This window comes from Symphodus melops (assembly GCF_947650265.1).
Source record: "Symphodus melops genome assembly, chromosome: 4".
Classification (NCBI taxonomy): Eukaryota; Metazoa; Chordata; class Actinopteri; order Labriformes; family Labridae; genus Symphodus; species Symphodus melops.
Window position 1 is genome coordinate 12,952,103 of NC_136694.1, and position 15,223 is coordinate 12,967,325.

Genomic DNA, 15,223 nt, shown 5'->3' on the forward strand with positions numbered 1-15,223 from the left:
ATGTGTTTGTTTTGAGTCTGTAAACATAACCGAACTCATGAAGATCGCGCAAACCTTTTGTTTGTTAAGTTACCAAAAGCTAGCCAACGTCAAACTTAGCATGCTAAAGGGTCTCCTTGTTGACATTTATTGACATATTCGATTGCTTCTTCTTCAACCAAATTGTACAGTCTAGGGTATGATTAGTCCTTTTATACATTAAGTGTAATCTTTCTTTCACTTATACCTGCTGTTTGTTATCCCTCAGGTTACCTGTTGTTAAGAAACCATGTTGAAGTTTAAATATGTGAGTCAGGGAAGTCTGACAACGACGGACCCCATCACCATCCGCAGCTCGCGACTCAATCAGGTGTTTCAGGTAAATGTGTGGCTGTCCTGAAGCCCCCTAGCTTCTTCTTCTTCTCTAACTATTTGTGTAGTTTGAACCCACCACCAATTGCTGCCACTTTAAATCATCACTGGTCACTTTAACCTGCCATCCACTGCACATCATGTCTTCATTGTTTAGTTCAGCACATTATGTATAGAACTTATTCTACTATTTTTCATATTGTGTTCATGCTACTATTATATTCGGTTTATGACTTTTAGATTTCTGTAATTCTGCTACAATGCCCGAATTTCCCTCTTGGTGATCAATAAAGTAATATCTTATCAGACTTCCTTGTTCATGTGTGTCTGTTTTGTCCTTCAGGGCCGAGTGGGCCTCAGTGGGCAGAAGGGAGGATGCACTTTAGGTCGGGAAGAGTTTCTGGAGGCTCTGCTGCTGCTTTACCAAGAGTGCAGCTCACCAGAGTTAATGAAGATGCATCATGTGGCAAATTTTGTCAATAAGTGTAAGCAAATATTTTCATACACATGTACTAGTGAATGATTTTTAGCTGTTGTTTTGCTGCTGCAGTTGATAGATAACTTATTAAAACACAGATTATATAATAAGCAAATCAACTTTAAATAATGTTACTATTATATTTCCAACACTATTTAGATGTTGATGTGCATTCAAATGGTGTATCGAAATGGTCCTGCTGTTTACAATTTTACAATCCTTGCATGTATTTCACATAGCTAAAGTGTTAATCCTCTGTTTTTGTGTCGGTTTTTCTAAACAGTTTCTGAGGTGGTCTCTGAGCTGCGGTCCCTGCAGCCTTTGCTTCATGACTTTGAAGTGCGCGGTGTGGTGGGTCGTGGACACTTTGCTGAAGTCAAAGTAGTCCGGGAGAAGGCTACTGGAGACGTTTGTGCTCTGAAAATTATGGACAAGACGCTCTTACGCACTCGAGAAAATGTAAGAGTCACATTTTTTTAGTTAGTTAATGAAATGCAGTTTGAATGTTGAACTTTAGAGAGACAATTTAGGAAGTGATATTCCCCATTTCCTTTCATTAATGATTGTATCTATCTACATAATAGTCAGCCTTTTTTTTTACATCAAATTAGGAAAACCAAACATAAAAATATGATGTATGATATATGTGATCAGTTTAATAGTAACCTTATCTTGCACACTGTCATGGCTTACTGAGACGAGTAGCCATTGTTGATGTTGTTGGTACAGCTTTTTCTTTTCTTGCAGGGATCAATTGCAATACGTTTGGGCAAGAAGGCATACTCTGATTTAACGTTTCTCTCGACCAGCATCAAGGGCTAAAAGAAAAGCTTTATTGCTGAAAAATACATGTTAAATAAATCCAAAATATCATCAAAAACTTAAGACAGATTTCTGAAAACCACAATCACGAGAGATGAAAAACAAAAAAATCAACACTGCTAAATTTAAAATTCAAGACTGTCATTACTTGATCAAGATGAATATGAAGAAAATTATAAATTAAAGAAGAAAAGCATGTGCAAAACCGGATGTCAGATGTTGCGGTCTACGAAAGGCCCACTAGAGGGTGCTGTATGGTTGAAATAGAAATCTGTCTACATTATTTCACAGCTGTGCACTCTGGCATGTGACTAATAGGACAAATCTGAGTCAGAATAGTACATGAGCTGTGACAGGGAATGATCTGGAGAAAGAAGTGCAATAATCCACTTGTATGAACAAGACATGTTTTGCTCCTGCCACCTGATTTTCATAACCCCACAGAAAACTAACTGAAGCTAAGAATGGAGGGCATGAATCCTTGTAGTTAAAAGGTACATTTAGATACCATGCAGTTAAATGTCTGCGAAGCACTGTGAATTGCCTTGTGTCTGAACAGCGCTATATAAATAAACTTGCCTTGCCTTAAAAAGAAACATTACTTACAGTTTATATTACATGTGCATCCTTCTGAAGCCCCTGATACACGAGCTGCACAGCAAAGATTTGTTGTACCTACTTAATGTTGCTATGTTGATTGCAGACTTTGTTTATCTTTCTCAGGTGGTTTTCCATGAAGAGGAGCGAAGGATCCTAGCTCTGAACAGCAGTCCATGGATCCCGGAGCTTCTCTATGCCTTCCAGGATAAAGATCATGTCTACCTGGTGAGACTGTAGGACTGTAGGTCAAAAGAGAAACTTATTTGTATGTCTGACCTAAAACCTGTGTAATACCAGCGACATGATATCGTACAATCCACCGAGCCCAATGATTTTGATTAAATATTTTTATTAGATGCATTCTTTTCCTTGGTTGGTAATTTGAACAAAGAAGGATTACTGTAATTCGACTGTCAAAACTATGTCTTGTCTTTTTCGAAATGTTCAACAAAATCCCAGTATAGGGTATTTAGAATGTATGCATTTTCATAACTCAATAACTTGAGGAAGGAAGGGGGGGGTCCACCTGGTGTAAAAAAGGGCCCTACTACGCCGGCATCTACAGAAAAGCTCAAATATCCTCAAGTTATCTTTCATTCCATCCACATTTCCCTGTTTTTCTATTCCTTTTTTTTTATGTTTGCACCAAAATACTAAATATTTTATTTGACAAAAAAAGTGTGCAAGAAAGCTGTGTCGGCGATGTAATTTGTCCTTTCTGTCACAGCTGTGGTTTCCATAATGAGACTGATTGAACACTTGGATCAGTCAGAATAGTCGATGAGCTGCTGCAGGAAGGGATGTGAAGTGAGCAAGGAAAAGGAACAATTCTTTATGTATAAGAAATGTCTTGAAACCTGCACTGATGTTTCTCAAAGCCACACGTATGTCACACGTACAGAAAAACAGCCAGTGGGTGTCTGTAGTTACTGTGGAGGAGCTAAACAGGCAGATTTACCAAACTGTTAATGTCGGTACAACAGGCTAATTTTCAACTGGGGGGGCGGGGGATAAACAACACATTTTCTGCACAACCATGCCTTCACTTTATCCTGCGCTTTCTTTCTTTTTTATCCCCTCACCTTCCTCTTATGTCTCCCTGCCTGCGTGTAGTCCACTCATTCTTCCTCCTCCTCTCTTCTCACTCCCCCTCTGTCTTACCCTTCTCCCTAACTGAGCATGGAGGAAAATACAAAGCATCCATCTTTATCCGTGTGTCAGAGAGGCACCCAGTCTCACTGTTGCTAGGTAACACTGGAGAATGCTCCCCTTCATTCAGACTCGCCAACCATTCATGCACCAGGGGCACTCGCCTGTGACGGCTGTATGGCTGCAACCATATAGCTCAAATCAGCCTGACCGATGACTTTCAGCTCAGAGCGCAAAAAAACAAAAAAAAAAAGCAGAAAAAAAAGAACCCGTTGTTAAACAAGGCCATGGTTTGGTGTGTTGATTTAAAAACTTTACACATCCTGGATGACATCTCGTTTGTTTGTTTTTATTGTTGTTTTGACATGTTGCTCTTACTGTTAACATCTTGATCAGAGACACGGAAGGCGATCACATTCATTGTAGGTGTATTTTTAGCCACTGAAGACCCATCCTCTGACTGCAGTATCACAGGAAAATCTGCTATAGTAGCCTGTGTTGCATAACTGAATCCATGATGAGAAGAGCTACCCTATGAGCTTAAGCTGAGAAGCGCTTTGATGTTGGCTCAGAAACACACGCGCTCCTTCACTTGTTGCTCTGTGTTGATTCCTAAATATAGACTCGTCTATAGGCATTCATAAATGTTTCAACAGCACGTGACAAACTTAATTATCACAACACTACATCACATGATCATTCCATTTTCAGACGTTACATTAGCTGGGTAGTTAGGACGATGATTTTGACTGCATACTGATGTGTTTGCAGGCGATGGAGTATCTGCCAGGTGGCGACCTGATGTCCCTGCTGAACCGATACGAAGATCAGTTTGACGAGTCTATGGCCCAGTTTTATTTAGCTGAGCTGGTGGAGGCCATTCATGCTGTTCACCTGCTTGGATACGTCCACAGGTACAACACCCAGCTACTGAATTCAACCTCTCAGTTATGTAGGATTGTCTTTTTGAGGCTTTGAGGAATAAAGCAAACGCACGGAAAAAGAGCAAGACATCCTCATTTGGTTCTTGTACTCTTAAATCTCCCCTAAATCGAATTCTTTGTTTGCCTTTTGTTTTCACTTGAGGACCAAATGCTCATAAATCAGGAATCATTAACTGGACATGAGAAATGACTCATTGTAATTTAACCTGAAGCACTGAGTGTGAGTTATATAACACAAAAAACATTGCTGGAGTTTACAAATGTATTCCATTATCATCAGATTGGCAGACATATAACCGTACTCAGGCTACAAACAGCTCTGTAAAAGCTCTATCAAATCTCTTCTAAACTATCCACTTGCAGAGATGTCAAACCAGAGAACGTTCTCATCGATCGGACGGGTCACATTAAGCTGGCAGACTTCGGATCAGCTGCCAGGCTGACTGCTAACAAAACAGTAAGTAGATTACAGAGTTTGCTGTTCCTTCAATGGGAGTCACAGTGACATCATTGTGTTTTGTTCATGTGTATCCAGGTCGCAGTTTCCTCAGTGCCTGCTGGGACTCAGGACTTTTTGTCGCCCGAGATTCTGGCAGCTATGGATGGGGGCTCTAACAGCTCCTACGGGGTTGAATGTGACTGGTGGTCTCTTGGAGTCATAGCCTATGAGATGATCTACGCAAAGTCACCCTTTTCTGGTGGCTCTTCTTCAAAGACAATCCACAACATCCTTAACTTTCAGGTACATGAACTGAAATCTAGACCTGCACTGACACTTGTCACTGGTTAAATGTGATCGATCACGCTCTCTGATTATATAGGCAGTAAACTTTCTGTTCCCCCTCCCCAGTTCAATGAATTAAAAATAACGGAATTAGGTGAAGAAGTATCTGATCAGTCTGTGCATAATGTGTTGAATCTATATCTTTGGGGGGGTTTTTTCGCCACCAGCGGTTCCTTAAGTTTCCAGCAGAGCCTCGAGCCAGTAAGCAGTTTGTGGACCTACTGCAGAGACTGCTCTGTGGAGCCAAAGAGCGCCTTGGTTTCCAGGGACTCCGCTGTCACTCTTTCTTCTCCGGTGTAGACTGGAACAATTTAAGACAAGGTGAGGAGATCCCTCTCCTCTCAGATCCTTTTCTCTTTTTTCTTCCCAGTGAAGATGCTTCATTTGGCTCAAACGCACACAGAGGAGCTGCGTCTGCATTGTTGGACAGATGATGTGAATCAGCCTTTGAAATATTTGGATTGTATAAAGTGTGCATTAGTGTTCTGTGTTTGTGTGTGTGTGTGTGGTTGCACAGAACCAACAAACAGCAGTCGTGTAGTGTTGTCCATACGTAGTAAAATAATGAGATCCTGTGTGCTGTTGGCGGTCGGCCAGCTCGTTTCCTGAGGAGGAGGACAGGAGGGAGGCAGATACGAGAAGCGGTGCAGGCAGATTAAAGATCTGCACCTCAACTGTCTTTCAACAGTTACAGCCAAAAATCTTACATACACCAGCGACACACACGCCACCCACGCTCACCATGACGGAAACACACGTGCTTTTTGCTGCACGTTCATTGTTGCCGTCAAATGCGAGACACTGCTCTGAATGACAAAGAGTTTGACATTTTCACCTGAGCAGCTGTGGAAAAACACGCCCATAACATTCACATTTATGGGTGTTTTTCAGTGAAGCATGGCCACATTCAAAGCACTGCAGCCTTCTAGGGCTTCTGTGACTCGAGCAGTACAGCTGCAGGGCTGATGAGTGTTTGTGTTTTGTTTTTTTGCTGTGCTGAATACCTCATGGCATCAGATGAATAAACCTCTCTTTATGTGATTCCGGAGCAATTACCAAACATTGTTATGCCGGTCACTACCTCTGAGCCGTTTTCTGATATAATGCTCCTATCAATGCTGAATATTAATGAATCTAATTGTTTGTCTAAAATCCTCCTGATTATGCACAGACTATGATACAGTATTTGAAATGGAGGAGCTCTTTGTGCCTGTATTTGCAAAAGAGAAGATTTATTGATTTTTTTATTTTATTTTTTATTATTATTATATCCTGAATGTTAATTATTTAGATTTATTTTCTTTTATTGAAAAATATGAAATACAATACAAAATCATTAAGATGAATGATTTATTTCAAAATACAGACGCTGTGTATTGATTGTCACACAGTAATAGAGCTTCCTACTTCGGCGTTGCTCCAGCTGATTAGCTTGCTCTGCTGCAGTGAGGGAGAGCGAGCGAGCATGTGTATGGGAGAGAGCGAGCAAGGAGGGGAGAAGGAGGGACGGAGAGGCAGCATGTGCATCAACGCGCGACTTACCGCACTCTAGGCTCCCACCACTGTGCGCCGCTCCTCCTCCCTTCCTTTCTCTCCCCCTTTCTCCTTGTTGTGTTTTTTTTTTCTTCCTTTTCCAATATTTCCTTACTAGTTTATTGGTTGCTGCTTCTTTTCCTCCCTCCTCAACCTCTCTCACTTCATCCTCTTAACCCTTCTCCTGCAGTTCTCCCGCCTTTTGTTCCTGCATTGCACGCTGAAGATGACACCTCGAATTTTGAGGAGCCGGAGCAGGCAGCCCCCCGGCCAGCCTCAGCAGCCCAGCGAGGAGCTCTTCCAGCGGGCTTCCAGGGCAAGGATCTGCCCTTTCTAGGCTGGTTCTTCAGTAGAGCGTTGACGACATTGGCCAAAACTGAGTAAGTGCTGCATGTTTACTCTGTATTGTTTGTCTTTTCTTTCAAACAGAACCCCTTGTTTTCTCCCAGTAAGCAACGCAGAGACCTACTGCATTCATCTCTCTAACACACCTTTGTTGATTTACCACTGTATTGCTATTTTACTCCTCATAACAGCAACAGCTATTTCTTTCTTTTCTTTTTTTTTTGTGACCTAGTGTTGTTTCCTGTACAGTACGTGTGAGCCCCTGTCATTAGTGTTGTGCCTGTGAGGGCCAAAATGGGTTTGGCCATATGCTGTGTCAGACAGGGAGTGAAGGGATCTCCCTGTTCTCCGGCACTCTCTTCCTTTGATTCCTTATTTTCTGCTTCAGGGTGGCACTTAGGTGATCCGATGCATAGACAGACTGAGTGAATGGACGGAGAGAATGTGAGCTGTCTTTATCTTGCCAGTGGCGCTGATTGGTATGCGGCTGAGTGTGTAAATGAGGTTTGCTGAGAGGTGGAACCCCAGACATCGACACACTCCCACCTCTCCGCTGTTATTGTGCTTTTTCTGTCACCGTGCTGCATAATGGGGCTCCTGACTTTTACAGCATGCGCTTGGGATGGTAATTATCCCTAATGGTGTTTGGCTTTTTAACCTCTGATTATAATGCATGAGACTGGGTTTCATTTGTGTCGCCCTGTGGCAGTGCACTAGCAGGTTAATGGTCCTGGAGACTGCGGCTCATGACAGCAGCAGGAAGAGAAGGGAAGAAGAAAAAAAAACGCTCGCAGATTAGACAGGGAAAAGGATGAGAGCTCAGATTGGGGGAGAAAATCTATTTCTATGGTTACAACCATGATGTTTTTTTTGTTTTTTTTTTCCTAGTCCCCACCCCCATCTTTAACAGTCTCCTCTCCTCCTCTCCTTTTTCTCTCTTTTTTTTCCTAACGTCTCTGTCCCTTGCTGTTACACCATCAGTCATCTGCTCTCGGTTTTTAAGTGAAGCCTGTGCTGCATCTGATCAAGAAACGCTCCTTGAACGTGGGAGACGTGTGTGCACATTCTTCATTAAAATACAAAGAAGGGAAAAAGAAACTGAATGAACCCAAACAGTGGGAATGAAGTGCTAATCATTTGTTTTGGGGGATCCTGCTGCTGCTGCTGCTTCTTCTTTTTTTTCTTTTTCTTTTTTTTCTTTCTCTGTGAATGTGTCTGTCTGAGTCATAAACAACAAAATCCTGTGAACAGCTTGCTATCCACGGTTAAATGTCAGACAATCATCCACTGAAGTTGGCTTTCACATCTGCTTCTTTAAAATTCCTATAAAATCAACTTCATTTAAAGTCTTAGAGGCGAAACAATTTCAAGGTGTTTTGGAATATGTGGTCATTTACAGATTTAAAATATATCCTTATTTTTTGTGTTCGACGGTCAGACCTCTAACATTTTTCAAAGGAGTAGGATATCTTAGCAAATGCTGACCATATTAATTCTGTCTACGTGTACAGTCAAATAGCCATGGTTTAACATAGTCACCAGAGGATGATTCTTTATCATGTTTTACTTTTTTTTATGTGGTGCCAAGATGGTATCTCAACAATTCTCTGCACATGAATCATCAGGGAGCATTCTAGTTTTTAATCATCCTTTCTGCCAGCATCAGCCTAACATCTCTATAAGCACCAAAAAAAAAGTCTTTATGACAAAGACATTGTAAATATTGCTTCCTCTCCACAGCAGGTAAACCCCCTTTGACATAGAGCAACCGATAGTCCCTAATCTAGCACCACCCAATGGACATTAATGATACAACCTGTAAACCGTAACATTTATGGTTTTCTTTTCAAGACATGCTTTCCGAGTATTGTTTGAACTCTTTCATGAATTAAGATGAACATTTACAATTTTAAACAAGTTCCTAATTTCAGAAAGTAGAAAACAGTCCGGTGAAATCAGTTGATGTTGTTTACAAGTTAAAAGCAATGTTTAAAGTGGAACACGTGTTTGTTACCCGTGACCTCGATTGTTAAAACGAGTCTAAACATTTACTGATTCACAGACTCTGATTGGTTCAAATGTTTAAATCAATGTCCTTTAATCCAAGGAAGGACTGTGTATAAGACTGGTATCAGTTTCTCTCAGGCTGATTCTGTGAATTTGTGTCTGAATGCTCAAAGAAACGATTCATGGAGAGTCTGTGAAGGTGTCCTTTTTTTGTGTTCTGTGTCTGTATGCATTTTCTTTAGTCTATTCATGGGTGAATGAATGTGTTCTATTGTTGTTGTTTACATGATGGGTGCTTCAGATTTTCTCTGCCTCTCCTTCAGCAGCATTGCTGAAGGAGAGGCAGATGGGGGGGGGAAAAATCCATCCATCCTCAATACCCACTCAGTTTAAATTCAGAAACTTCTTTCACGAAAAGAAGGGGGAAAAATGTCGACCTAATGCAGAAAAAAACCCCCGCTGTTAAGGATATTTTAATCAGATCAGACCGTAATCTCAACCAACACTGCTCAGCAGCTCTGAAGAACTTTGATACATTTTTGCTGTCTAACATCAATTTTTAATTGGCACAGATTCAGCTCTCCGGATCTCCTCGTCATTTGATTTGACTTCCTGTGAAAAAGACTGCATATACGCTGTTGCTGTTTTTGTCTATTCTCTCTCTCTCTCTCTCTGGCTTTCTCATATATATGTACGGTACAGTGTTTGTGTGTTACTGCGTGTGTGCTCTCTATATGTCTGTGTGTGTCTGTGTCTGTTTGTGTGTTTCTATTTTCTCGATGCAAAGGGCGAAAGAGAGCAGCCGCGCTTGCTTTTAGGATTATTTTTAACACTGTGACTCAGGCTGAGTCAACTATATTAAAGAGCCCTCTGCGGTACTCGGGAAACTCATTCATAACCATTCAGACCCATTCACTTATTACCAACACTTAGATTTCAGAGTTGTCTCTCCTCTGGATATAATTAAGATCACAAAGTCAATTTCCACCGGACGCTTGACCAAAGGATGAAAGCACAATCACATATCCTCTTACATCAATCAGAGCGATGAGGGCGTCCGACTCACTCAAGCACTCAAACACATTCTCCTGTCAGATTTTTTTGTCAACTATTCGAGGTCTGAACTGCATTTCATCGGAGGTAGTCAGTTCCTTTCTACTCTATTGAATGTTGTCTGTTTTGTTATGAACATATACTTCTCACAGAACTTTCCATTTCAAAGGAAACTGGAGTCAGTTCATATTTAAACGCGAGCGCTTTCCCTGTCTGTTGCTCATTTTGGATGTGTGGGTGTTGTGTCTGCATTTCAGCCCAATTAATTATAGCTCTTATACGAGGGAGGCTCGCTGTTGGATTTGACAGCTCTATGTCGTGATATGAGATTGTTGAACATCTTTTTGTTCGGCTGATGTGATGAGGCTAGTTTTGATATCTTGAATGTATTCTCTTAAAAAAAAAAAAGCAGGGATACTTAAAATGATGTTAGTTTGTTGGACTTGTGTAACAGACCTCTTAAGACAGTCTATGGCAGTAATTCAAACGTGTGCCCCATATCTATTTTGACTTTAGTCGAGCTGGCGTGCAATCCTTGGCGACGAAGCTCCAGACTTTTAAGAGTTCTAAAGATGATTAAACATGTTGTTCTCCTCAGGGCAGTGTCAGCAGCCCTCAACTCTCCTGCCAGGACCAACTCCATGGAAAAGAAACTACACATTAAAAGCAGAGAACTACAAGAAACTCAAGACAAATGTCACAAGGTGAGCTCACACTGAACAGCTTACTTATCATGACAGGCCTTTATTCTCCATCTATCAAGCCAGAGATGAAAGAAATAAGTGCACTGGCTGTAGAATTTTGTAGTTCCATATTGTAGCACTTTGTTTAAAAAAAATAAAAAAAAATTCCTCCATGGGTTTGTTACTCGTCGTCTCGTGTTTATTCTGGCTTGAATGTGGATCAAGCAGGCTTCTGTTTTTGCTGTAATGACGCCGAGTTCAGCTCTTTGTGTTTTCCAGGTTACAACTACAGTTTCAAACATTCTGAGTTGTTTAGAGGTTGGGTATATCTGTAAACAGCACAATGTAAGGTTAATGAACTCTTCTTTCTGGTTTCATTCACCACTATAACCACCTTTACATCCGTTTGCTTCAATCCCTTCTATCAACCAATGAACATCTATCAAACGAGTACATGTGGACGCTTCAGTAAAGTGTCCGTCATTGTGTTAATCGTTCATTTCTCTGGTGGATTCAGATGGAGCAAGAGATCTCCAGGTTTCAGCGTAAAATGACTGACCTGGAGTCAGTCCTCCACCAGAAGGATGTGGAGCTGAAGGCGTCTGAGACTCAGCGGGGCATCCTGGAGCAAGACCTCGCCACCTACATTACCGAGTGCAGCGTGAGTCGTGATAACAACTGGCAGTCTTTGTGTGTGACGGGTTCAACCAAAATAAATAAACAATGCACAGTTAAAACTTTGGCTCTGTTGCTGCCTTCTAAACGTGAATAAAAAAAAAAGGATTGTTTTGAACAAACAGCAGCCTTGATTTTGTGTGCACATGTTTGTTTGTAGAGCCTGAAGCGAAGCTTGGAGGAGGCACGTGTGGAGGTCTCCAGAGAGGATGACAAGGCCTTGCAGCTGCTGCACGACATCCGTGAACAGAGCAACAAGCTGCAGGAAATTAAAGAGCAAGTAAGTAAATATTCTCATTCCAATGACCCACTGTCTCCTGCTGCTCATTGTGATGATGATATGGTGCATTCGTGAGATGAATACACTGAAAGGTATTCATTCAATTCAATTCAAAAAAACATTATATTTTCCAGGGTGCCAAATGAAAAATGTGGTAAAAGCAAAAAAAAAAAAGCATTCACAATACGTTCTCAGCGCTATCTTGTTATTTGAGGGGAGACTTTCTGCAGTGTCCTATTCAGGCTATCATGGCTGATAAAGATGGAACTGAAACAGCAGGTAGATTACACTTTACTCAGTGTGTCCCTGTAAGTCAGGCCGGGCTTCCCCTCAGAGGACTCCCCTGTCCTCAACTCACATTAAGGTCATCTCTGCAGATGGCTTTCCTGCAAGGTACACTCTGAAGAGGAGCCCTGATCTGTACTCAAGAGATTCGTTCACTATCTTCTCCAGGGGAAGTTTTCGAATAAACAATCATGATTTAAGTCATTGTTTGGGGTTTAATAGATAGATATCTATACAGAAAAACCTTCTTCCAAGACGACGGAGATCTTTGCTGTAACAGATGAGAGATTTCCTCCCTGACGATTCAGACCTCGTCTTGCAGTCTCATTTACCTCCAGCTCTCTGACTAACATCAGTCTTAAGTTTCTTTCATTGACTGAAGTGTTTATTTGTGTTTCCTTTTGACGTCTCAGTAGAGCAAAGTTGTAGCTACAGCTGTACCTTTGTAAACCTGGAGTTCTCATGCTGATATTTTGACACTTTAAGGGATAAATGTTCATTGCAGCAGGGCACTGCAGGGCCTATAGATCACTGAACAATGAAACGGATTCAGCAGATCTGTGAAGTATACGTCTTGTCTGTCTAAGGTTGGCAGCCGTTGTTGCTTGCGTTAAAAGCCCTGTTCCACTGCTCAGGCTGTGCCAAACAAACCCCTGCTGCTGCTGTTGTTTCTTGTCAAAGCAAACACATAAAACCCCGCTGGATGTTTTCAGACAAAGTCGTTTTCCTCTCCTTATATCAAATATAAATAATAATAAAAAAAGAGAGAGAGAGGGAAGAGAGAAATAAACATATCCTCTCACAAAGATGACAACAGTGATTTGTTTCCAGTTTGTACAGAATTATTGTGATCACAGCTTGAAGTCCTTCGGCATGTTTAAAAACATGAAATGTCACGATGCGATCCACAGTTCACTCCTCTGCACAACATTTGGTCGTATCGGGAATACAAAGTCCTCTTATGCTCACCAGTTGTTTCCCCCACATCGATGTCTACTGTTTGCTTCTTCTTTTTTTAATGCTCTCAGGAGTACCATGCCCAGCTGGAGGAGATGCAGGTGACCATCAGACAGCTGGAGGAGGACCTGTCAGCCGCTCGCCGCCGCAGTGATCTTTACGAATCTGAACTTCGAGACTCCAGGCAAACGAGCGAGGAACTCAAGAGGAAAGCTGTTGAATACCAGCAGAGAATCCAAAAGGTATGTTGCACCGGATATGCTTTACTAGTTATGTTATATTATAACTTTAATTCTATAGCACCTTTTATTTAAAAAAAAACAAGGGTTTTCACACTATGCATATCTGGATGGAGAAATGTTGCCATTAAAATAGTTATTTTTTACAGTATGAATTTCTCAGTCTGAGAGCACTTCAGGCTTTTTTTGAGAGAAGTGCTGCCTGGGCTGCTGTGCTTCCTCTTTAACGACTGCAAACAACAGGACGTGGGTGGATTGTACTGCATCAGTCTCTGATCAGTCTGTATTTATATACCAATTATTTGTCAGGCTAAAGAGCAGGGAAAAGCTGACGTGGAAGAACTTCTCTCCAAACTAGAGAAGGTAAAACTTCTGATTTCTCAGGTCATTCTACAGGCTGAGCGTTGATGGGAAATTTAGTCTCTTATTAGAAATCTTCTTCTTTTGTTTCCCCAGACCAATTCTGAGCAGCAGGTGAAAATCCAGGAGCTGCAAGACAAATTGTCCAAGGTGAATAAATGATTGTCTTAGTTACTTTAATTGTGTAGTGACAGTTCTTTATCCAAATGTTTTTATGCAACTTATTCTCATCAGGATTAATTGTTTAAATCAACAAAGAGGATCCATCTTAGTTGAGTTTTTCATAAGCATGATAGCATATGTTTAACAGACTTTAAAAATTCTCCCCATTCAGCCGTTTATACCCAAGAGTAGCTTTTTTTTTTTTTTTTTTTTTTTTCATCGTCTCTGTGAATGGGGATTGCCCAAGCATATCAGTAAGGCTGTCTTGGGATCCACTAACAGTCTATGACCTCCTGAACTCCCACAGGCAGTGAAAGCGAGCACAGAAGCCACTGAGCTGCTGCAAAATGTTCGACAGGCAAAAGAGCGACTGGAACGAGACCTGGAGCGCCTGAGAGGCAAAACCGACTCCAGTGACACTTTAAAACGACGCCTGAGGGAGACGGAGGTATCTGAGTAAAGACAGTCATAAAGTCTAAAAAATGTGTTGACTGCCTTATTAAATACAGCTTTCCAACACAAGTCCATTCTTTTCTGTGTGGTTAGCCTTACGTTGTGTTTCTTTGTTGTGTAAGCAGGAGGGCAGGAAGACCCTGGAGAACCAGGTAAAGAGGCTGGAGATGGTGGAGCGGCGGGAGAATAAGCTGAAAGATGACATTCAGACCAAATCCCAGCAGATCCAGCAGATGGCTGAAAAGATCCTGGTGAGAGAGCTGCAGATAAGGCTTTAATACTCAACCCTTCATTTCACCCCCCCACCTCCTGTCCCCCCCCCCCTCCCATTCATCCAGCCCTCTCCCAGTCAAACTTACCAGTCATCTTAGAACACACGCACACACTTCTACTTCGACTCCTCTTGCCAACTGAGCAGTCACACATGGCTTCCAGTTAACCTGTCTTTACAAACATCATTAAAAAAACTATAGCAGCGTCAACATGAACAGGGAACGCTTCAGTCGACTTCTGGATTTCAAGCTTTTCAGTGCAAGTTTCCTCCTCTCTTTTGATTTCAACACTTTTGTTATTAGAGTAAAAATATTCAAATAGCTTGAACTGTTTTTTTCCAGTAGATGTGCTTTCATGTATTTTGATTGGCTACTCTGTGCAGTGACAGTTTTAGGGTTTTTTTTTGGGGGGGGGGGGGGAGTGTTTAAATAGGGAAACAAATCAGTGTCACATTTTAAACACACTTGTGAGAATGTTGTAGAGTGACTTAGATTCATAATTAGATGGGATATGTTTTTCATGTGACTCCCCTGCAGGAACTAGAGGAGAACCTGAGAGATGCACAGTCAACGGCCCAGAGGATGGAAACTCAGCTGACTCAGAAGGAGAGGCTTTTTGAAGATAAGATCAAGGTGTGCCATTCTTCTGTCAACTGTATTTATCTGTGAATATTTCTGTTATGATTATTGATAGGGCTTTGAGGCCTTCATTGTAGAGGAGGACCGTGGATTGAGTTGGAAATGGGGGTGAGAGAGTGGAACCCAGGCAGCCAACTTCTATGACTACAGCC

At 41.5% G+C, this 15,223-nt stretch overlaps 1 protein-coding gene across 1 annotated transcript in view; it reads left to right on the forward strand.

The window, feature by feature from the left end:
- The window catches only part of cita (citron rho-interacting serine/threonine kinase a), a 35,573-nt gene that overhangs the window by 167 nt on the left and 20,183 nt on the right, over nucleotides 1–15,223 (forward strand). Inside the window, exons 2-19 of the mRNA XM_079342272.1 lie at nucleotides 248–358; nucleotides 695–836; nucleotides 1,113–1,288; nucleotides 2,375–2,476; nucleotides 4,172–4,314; nucleotides 4,708–4,801; nucleotides 4,880–5,086; nucleotides 5,296–5,449; nucleotides 6,852–7,041; nucleotides 10,665–10,770; nucleotides 11,267–11,410; nucleotides 11,585–11,704; nucleotides 13,018–13,188; nucleotides 13,495–13,548; nucleotides 13,642–13,695; nucleotides 14,015–14,155; nucleotides 14,286–14,411; nucleotides 14,970–15,065. Of these exons, the coding sequence (XP_079198398.1) occupies nucleotides 269–358; nucleotides 695–836; nucleotides 1,113–1,288; nucleotides 2,375–2,476; nucleotides 4,172–4,314; nucleotides 4,708–4,801; nucleotides 4,880–5,086; nucleotides 5,296–5,449; nucleotides 6,852–7,041; nucleotides 10,665–10,770; nucleotides 11,267–11,410; nucleotides 11,585–11,704; nucleotides 13,018–13,188; nucleotides 13,495–13,548; nucleotides 13,642–13,695; nucleotides 14,015–14,155; nucleotides 14,286–14,411; nucleotides 14,970–15,065 (2,310 nt within the window). The 5' untranslated portion in view covers nucleotides 248–268. The remainder of the gene's footprint in view (nucleotides 1–247; nucleotides 359–694; nucleotides 837–1,112; nucleotides 1,289–2,374; nucleotides 2,477–4,171; nucleotides 4,315–4,707; nucleotides 4,802–4,879; nucleotides 5,087–5,295; nucleotides 5,450–6,851; nucleotides 7,042–10,664; nucleotides 10,771–11,266; nucleotides 11,411–11,584; nucleotides 11,705–13,017; nucleotides 13,189–13,494; nucleotides 13,549–13,641; nucleotides 13,696–14,014; nucleotides 14,156–14,285; nucleotides 14,412–14,969; nucleotides 15,066–15,223) is intronic.